Source organism: Elephantulus edwardii, unplaced genomic scaffold (assembly GCF_000299155.1).
Source record: "Elephantulus edwardii isolate Elephantulus edwardi_28Jun2011 unplaced genomic scaffold, EleEdw1.0 scaffold00169, whole genome shotgun sequence".
Classification (NCBI taxonomy): Eukaryota; Metazoa; Chordata; class Mammalia; order Macroscelidea; family Macroscelididae; genus Elephantulus; species Elephantulus edwardii.
This window is the reverse complement of record NW_006399919.1, coordinates 5,774,301-5,782,500: the sequence shown is the minus strand read 5'-3', so window position 1 is coordinate 5,782,500 and position 8,200 is coordinate 5,774,301. Positions and strand designations below refer to the sequence as shown.

The 8,200-nt window shown below is 41.5% G+C and overlaps 1 protein-coding gene across 1 annotated transcript in view; it reads left to right on the top strand.

Annotated features, from left to right (window-relative positions):
- The window catches only part of ANKUB1 (ankyrin repeat and ubiquitin domain containing 1), a 54,951-nt gene that overhangs the window by 43,492 nt on the left and 3,259 nt on the right, over window positions 1-8,200 (top strand). Inside the window, exon 4 of the mRNA XM_006895564.1 lies at window positions 1,706-1,820. Coding sequence (XP_006895626.1) covers window positions 1,706-1,820 — 115 coding nt within the window. The remainder of the gene's footprint in view (window positions 1-1,705; window positions 1,821-8,200) is intronic.

The window sequence follows — 8,200 nt, the reverse complement described above, 5'->3', positions numbered from 1 at the left end:
GAAGGAAGGAAGGAAGCTATTTAGCATCATTGGTGCTGGCAGTTAAGGCTAAATCATAAAGAAGGTTTCTTCTAGTGAAATAGTGGAAAAAAACCCCTATGGTTTTTAGGTATCGATAATAAGGGACCATTGGGAGTTAAAAAGAGACCTTGGGATAAAGAATAACTGAAAAGGAGCAGCAGCGATACCTTTGACTATGACAGCCAGAACGTCCTTTCTGAGGACACGCGTTTGAACTGAGAGCTGACTGGTGAGAAGGATCCATTGCCTGTGTGGTTGGCTTCCATCAGGCTGAACTAACTCAATTACCTCACTCAAAACAGAGCTGGACGTGGGATCCACACTCCACAGGGGTGCTCCTGGCTGACTTTCAGAATTAGATTGCCAGGGCTTGCTTTCTAGTCTGTTTTGGTCAGGAAGCTCTGTTGAAATCTATTCGGCATCCTAACAACACATAAGCCGTTCACAAGTGGAGGATGGTTGCCCTTGACGTGCACTGGGCAGGACTCAAATACGGGAAACAAACTCCACTTTCCTGCGTGGGAAGTGAAAATTCTACCATCGAACCACCGATGATCCTTGAGAAGAAATGGTTGTTATCACTGTTAGGTGTCATTGAGTTGAATAAAATGCATATTGACCCTATGAGCAACAGATCTGAACCCTGTTCTATTCTGTGCCATCCTCCTAACTTCTGACCTCTCTGAGCCCTTTGTTGCATTGCCCATTGTTGATGGATGCCTTAATCTATCGCATGAGGGAATTTCCTCTCTTTTGTTGACTCTCCACCTTTCTAAGCATGATATTCCTCTCTCTGAGGAATAACCTCTCCTAACAACATGCCCAATGTGTATGAGATGAAACTTTGTCCTCTTTGCCTCCAAGAAGCACTCTGGCTGCACCTTCTCAAAGACATTATCTGTTTGTTCCTTTGGCAGTCTATGGGACGTTCGGTACTCTTCTCCACCACCTCACAGGCATAAATTCTTCTTTATTTGTCCTTATTCATTGTCCAGCTTTCTGATGCATTCCAAATTATCATAAAGACCATGACCTGAATAGACCCACCATAGGCCTCAAACTGACATCATTGCGCCTCGGTAGTGTAGAGAGGTCCTTAACTGCAGACTTTCCCGACGCAATGTCTCCTGATCTCTTAACTCTTGATACCATGTGTGTTGATTGTGTGTTGATTGTTGATCCAAGAATCTGGAGTTACTGGTAGAGTCTCTGGCATCACTAAAGTGCTTTGGTGTTTACAATACATAACAGCTGTTCTCTCATGAAGCATAAAACCAGAAGATGACTTAGTGAGACTCAGTCAACTTCACCCAAAACCTGTTAATAACCAGAGGCCCAGAAGGACGTTTGTACGGCCACTGTTTTCTCTTGCGGCTCGACAGCTTTGTATGCATAGTTACTCATACATACATCAGCATTGACTCAATGTCCATCGGACTGTTTTAAGATAGTTGTAGAAGTATTTCCACATTATATGCCATCATTGTGCAGATGAGAATATTGAGAGGCAAAAAGCCAAGTGGCAGTTTCAAGATCATAAATATCTAAATTAAACATAGCATCCCTGTTTATTCATTCCAAGGCAGCTTTGTATTTTGCATCTAGCTCATGCCTCTGTTTGGGGACTCTATCCTTAGAAGCTTAGTGGGTTGCCTGATTGACTGGGCCCTCTCTTGATCTACAGGCACAACTCTTCGCTTGGACGTCTGGGATGGCTGGAAGGAATTTCTGATGGGTTGTCTCTTCGGACAAACACTGCAAGTTCAACGCTACTTATCAGAAGAAGGACCAGTACTCAAGTATGGGGAAAAAGGCAATTACTGACCCATTTAAGTGATTTTTAACTTATTCTTGAAGCTTTGTCACACAGCTGATGTGCTGCTTCTTGCCAATTCCCTTTAGGGTGTCCCAACTAACATCAGTATTGAAGTATTTGCCACAGACAGTCATCAGGGATGCTACTTGGCCTGTTAGCACTTGGTGTTGGATAGCGATTTAAGTAGCCTTTCTTTGGGAAACATTGATAATATAATAGATGACTTCAGTTTGGTTTGGATGCTGGAGTTTTAGTAGCATTTTTAAGGCCTGCAAAGTGAAAATTTGTTCTTCTGTCTAATTCTTCTAAAGCAAGCAAGCAAACAGAAACTCATTTGTTAACTGTTTGTCTAAAGAACTCTGGTATTGTAGTCCTCCTAACCCGAAGGTATGAGCCTCTTGTGGTTCAAACACACCATAAGCTCTTGGAAGAAAATGGGTACTCACTTCCTGAACAATTTACAATCCTAGAGACCCACTGCAGGGTCAGTTATGAGCTGCTTGGCACTTGATGGCAACGGATAGAGAGAACTGATTGTCTAAAAACTGTAGGTGCCTCTTTCTAAGATCGTAAATACTTTCTCAAGCTACATTTAATGAATATGTTCATACTTTGCCACAGATAAAATGTAGCACAGATGGTTAGCACAGTGTCAGACAGTGGGCTCAAAGAGGCAGATGGGAAATGGAAATTGTTACTGCAACTTTAACTAATCAGCCGCTTCAGGCTTCAGTAGGATTTTAGAATAGTGCCCCCTGGTGCTTACACGTTGGAATGTCGCTTTTACAATTTTCTAAAATACGCAAATATTTCAAATGAATTTTTTGTGAGGGATAGTGATAATTCTGTTTCCAGGCTGTTTCTATCCAAAGATAGAACTTCATTGCACTTTTCTCCTCCTCCTCCTCCTCCTCGTCCTCCTCCTCCTTCTTCTTCTTCTTCTATAATAATAATAATTTTAATGAAAATTTATAGAGATTTTGCATTTCCATTCATTCATTGTTGCAGTTTTCTGCATGTTCACCCCTTCCCTCCAGTTCGTTCTTCTCTTTGAAAAGTAAAAGAAAAATGTTTTCATTGTTATACAATCCCTTCCCCCAGGTCCACTCCACTATGCAGCCTTCATTTTGGACTCCTGTCATGACAATAATACATAATCATATATATCCCTTTTAAACAGTTCTCTCCCTCATCTGTTTCAAGGCAGTATACATTATTTATGCCCTCTTTCTCAGTATCTCCCCCAACCCCTATGACAGTCCATTTTACAACAGTGACACTATGGCAGTATTTGTCCTTTTGTGACTGAGATATTTCACTCAGCATAATGTCTTCCAGGGTCACCCATTTTGAATACTATTTCATGAGTTCCTTGTTTTTCAGTGCAGCTTCTCTAGCCATTTGTTTGTTGATGGGCACTTAGGTTGTTTCCAACTCTGTTGCTTTTGATAGTGAATATTTATTAAATACTCTTTCTGTGTCACTGTGCTGTAACCCGAATCATAGCCAGTTGACTCACAGCTGACCCTCCAGTGGGTTGACAGAGGTTATAAGTCACACAGGAGGAAATTTCCCATCTTTCTCCTGCAAAGTATCTAGTGGACTTCAACCGGCCACCTTTAGGTTAGCAGTGCCAGTCTCTACAAAGTTTATGCTATCAGAGCTCTTTGTGTTAAATCTATTATTACCTCACTTTACACTTAAAATAATTTTATGAGGTGGTCCATAATTTATCTTGTTTTATAGATGAAAAACCTGAGATTAGAAAACCCACCAGCTATCGTACAGCTGCCCACTATGACAAGGCGTGGGTTGTGTGTGTGACGTTGCGGTGGAGCCACTGACCCTCCAGGGGCTTTCAGAGGGTGTACATTGCACAGGAGATTATCTTCCTCTTGCCCCTATTTCTCCTGCAGTGCAGGTAGTGGATTTGAACCACATGCCTTCAGGATAGGAATACAACTCCTTACCTAACTAGGTCACCAGAGCTCCCTATCACAAGGGTATTTCTGAGAACTAAACCCCAACAACTTAACTCTATATATGCTTAAGTGCTTATGTGTTTAACTGCCTACACTAGATCAAAGCTTTAAATAAAATTTAAGAGCTCAAATAGTGTAAATTCGACTGTACATTTCTTTTTTATCGTACCGTCCAAACAAACACTTATAGTGAACATTCGCTATGCACGGGGCAAGATCCTGGGGACATAGCAATAGGTAAGATATGGTCCCAACCCTCAGCAAGCTCATAATCTAGCAGGGAAAGTAGACAAGTAGGCAATTCCTGGAGATTTGTAATTGCAAATGGTTTGGAGGCAGATCTTGGTGGCTTACTGACCCCATTCAAAACCCAGGCTGACAGTAAGAGGAAAGGCCTGGCGATGTACTTCCAAAAAAAATCAATCGGTGAAAAGCTCACTGCAATGGTCTAATCCAACTGTAGATGGATTACCATGAGCCAAATGGACAACAAAAAGATGAAGAACAGCTGTGTTGCGGCCGGAGCCTTCCAATGGCTGAGCTCTACTGGATGGTCATGCAGTTTTATAATATTCCCTGTGCAGTTCTTTTGTGTATTGGTTTGTAGCTATGTCTCCAAGACATCCTTTCCCTTGTTTTCTAGGCAGCACTCACTGTTGTTCTTGTGCACTGTCTATAAACATTATTCACAAGCCCCCCTATCATATCAACCACTTCTAAAAACCAGACAGAATCCCTGAAACATAATTTACTTTTTACTGCCACCTTATTTAAAACTGTTTTAATCTTATAACTCATCTGGACTAATTCCCTGTCTTCCAGTTTTTTGTAAATTTGTTGTTGTTGTTGACTGCCTTCGAGTTGAGGGTGACTCATAGCGACTCTATGAACAAAAGACCTGAAGCTCCTCTACAACTATCAACATTTATCAAAGTTCATAGAATTTCCAGAGGCATGTTGTTTAGGAAGTGGACACCACTCCTGAGATCTTTCCAGAATAGGTCTTCACAAAAGTGTTATAGAGCTCAGAACAACCTATTGGAGTGTCGATTCTTAATGAAGACCTTCTTTTAAATATGTACTTAAATTAGAAAAGCTCAGAGTCTCTGAAATCCTACCCTTTTATTTTAAAATCTGGTAGGCTGACAGAAATATTTGTGGAGTGCCTGTTTTGTGCTGGCAGCCCTTGAGTGGGAAACTCATCCGTCAGCTAACTAAACGGGGTGGAGTGGGTCCTCTTAGAGGTGCTTTGAAAGAAAGACCTGCAGCACTATTTCTGAAAACTCAGCCATCAGAAATCTCACACGTCATAGTTGCATTCTAACACACCCTCAGTCACCATAAGTCAGACTCAGCTCGACTACAGCTGGGGTTTTTGGCACTAAGGAGCCTGTAGTAAATAAGGTTCTTCCTCTTCAAAGAGTTAACATTCTAATTCACTGTTGGTGGGAGTGTAAAATGGTGCAACCACTGTGGAAGGCTGTATGGTGCTTTCTCAAAAAGTTGCAAATAGAAATACCATTTGAACCAAGAATTCCACTACTGGGAATATACCCTAAGGAAATCGTTAACTGTCACCCAGGCAGTTATATGTACACTCATGTTTATTGTTGCTTTGTTCACAATAGCAAGGAGTTGGAAACAACCTAAGTGTCCATCAACAAACGAATGGATAGAGTAGCTGTGGTATATTCGCACAATGGAATACTATGCTGCATAGAAAAACAAGGAACTCATGAAATAGTATTCAAAATGGGTGACCCTGGAGGATATTATGCTGAGTGAAATATCTCAGTCACAAAAGGACAAATACTGCATACTGCCACTGTTATAGAACGGGACTGATATCAGGATTGGGGTGAGACTGAGAAAAATTGGATAAATTATGTATACTGCATTGAAACAGATGAGGGAGAGAAAAGTTTAAAAGTGATGTATGATTGGGTATTATGCTTATGACAAGAGTACAGAAAGAAGGTTGCAGAGAGGAGTGTACTCAGGGGTGGGGAAGGGATTGTATACCAATGAAAGAATTTTTCTTTTAATTTTCAAAGAGAAGAGCAAAGGCAGGGGGAATGGGTGGTCAGGGAGAAAAATGCAACAATGAATGAATGGAAATCCAAAATCTCTGTAAATGTTCATTAAAATTAATAAAATTTTAAAAAAAGAAAAAAAGAAGAGTTAACCTTCTAGTCAGGGGAGACAGGGAATGATCATGTAAACAAGCCACTAATAATTTCTCATAGTAAAAAAAAAATACCATGAAAAATGTTTTTGTATAGTGACTCCTTTTTAAGAATTTTTTAATTTTATTAATTTGTATATGTGTACCGTCAAATTGGATCTGTTACAGGAGATTGCCCCTCCTTTTCCAGCAGAACATCTGGTGGATTTGAACCATGTACCTCTGGGATTGCAGTGCAGCTTCTTGCCACTAGGCCACTAGAATTCCCTATTGACTTCTTTTTTATGGGATAGTGTGTACTTTATGTTAGCATGTTGGGTATTCTCTGGCAGTATTGGGAATTTTTCAGACCTACAGTTAGAGAAACAGAGTTTCTCCCAGGCTTTGTGTGTTAGCAGTCTAGGTCTCATAAGTGAATGGAGCAAAAGTGAAGATAAAGCATGCAGTGCTGGAGACAGAATAAACTTTATTAAGAAAGAAACATCCTCGAGAGAGGAGATGGGATCTGTCCTTTACAGAGAGAGAATAGATGCTCCTTCTTTGTTTTCTACTTTTCTAGCTTTTGCACCTCCTAAGCTCATTTGAACACCCATGACCTTTGTAGAGAAAGCACTCTCAGGGAACATCATTGGTTCCTGCCATGTGGGTCAATTGTTGGCATCTGCTGGTTATCTGCTGCTTGGGTTCCACACCCCGTTTCTCCCTCAGACCTCTGTCACCATATTTTCCTTGTTCTCTCTGACCCTAGTACTGTATAAGGTAGGAGGCCCAGAAGGCTTCTCTGAGCAGATGGTATTTGAGGGGAGCTCTGACTGGAAGTTGTTGTTGTTGTTGATTGCTGTCAAGTTGAACATGGCTTATAGCAACCCTATGAACAAAAGGCCTGAATCCTTTCTATAACTATTGTCGTTTCTCATAGTTCGTAGAGTTTCCTGAGGCATGCTGTTTAGGAAGTGGTTGTCACTCCTGCTTCCAAAACTGTCTTAAACTGGGAGCTTCATCAAACACTGTTAGCCACATATAACCGTAATGCCATTTGACATCCCAATGGCACAAGGTTCAGCATCACAGCAACCCCAGGTTACTTCAGCACAGCATATTGACAGAAGAGTGCTGTACCATTTAGGAGAATGTCCTTCCAAAATACAATAACAACTGCCTTTTACTGGAGTTTGCATTACAGGCAGAACTAAAAGTAAGTGCAAAGGCCCTGTGACAGGTGAATTGGAGGGACAGTAGGCAGACCAGGTAGCTCTAGCCCAGTGAAGAAGAGGGAGGCAAGAAAAGATTGAACAGAGGGAGCAAGGCAAGATGATGCAAGGCCATAAAGGCCAAGGTGAGCTGTTCAAATGAAAATTAAACCAGAAGCTACTGATGGGTTTGCAACAGAGGATAATAATCTTCTGGGTGTATGGAGTGAAAAGACCACACTTAGTGCTGAGCAAGGCAGGGCCTACGGGAGGATAGAAAGGGTCTGAGACTGGTTAGGAGGCTGTGGAACTGGTGGTGGGACAGGACCAGGAAGGCAGCAGAGCCCAGTGTACCAGTAGAAACACCGAGAAGCCAGAATATAAAGCTTGTTGGCAAAGAGAAAGCAAAACGTGCACGTTTCTAAAATGTGCTGATTTATTTCCATATTTTCCCATTTACTATAAAGTGTGGTACTGTTTTTTGAGCATTTGATTTTCATAAGACAAGCATGCTCAGGAAAACGTGAATTATTCACGTGGGAAAACAGGGCCACAAGGAGGAGTGCATTGAACAAGTCCGTGACTGACTGCCTGTTGGCCTTTTCTGAAGATGTTTTAGGGAAAAGTTAGGAAGAAATAAACAGTTCTGTCCTGGAAAGGATGAAAGCAAGTTGCCTGTTGGAGTAAAGTTTACAGAGACTTTGGATTTCCATTCATTCATTGTTGCACTTTTCACCCTGCCCAACCTTCCCATCCAATTCACTCTTCTCTTTCAAAAATAAAAGAAAAATTCTTTCATTTTTATACAATACCTCCCCCCAAGTCTACTCCACTAGGCAGCCTTCTTCATTCTGGACTCCTGTCATGACAATAATACTTAATCATGTATGTTGTTATGTGCCGTCGAGTCGTTTCCGACTCATAGCGACCCTATGCACAACAGCCCTAAACCCTGCTCTATCCTGCGCCAGCCTCTGACACACCCATCCCAATTACCCCAGTCACC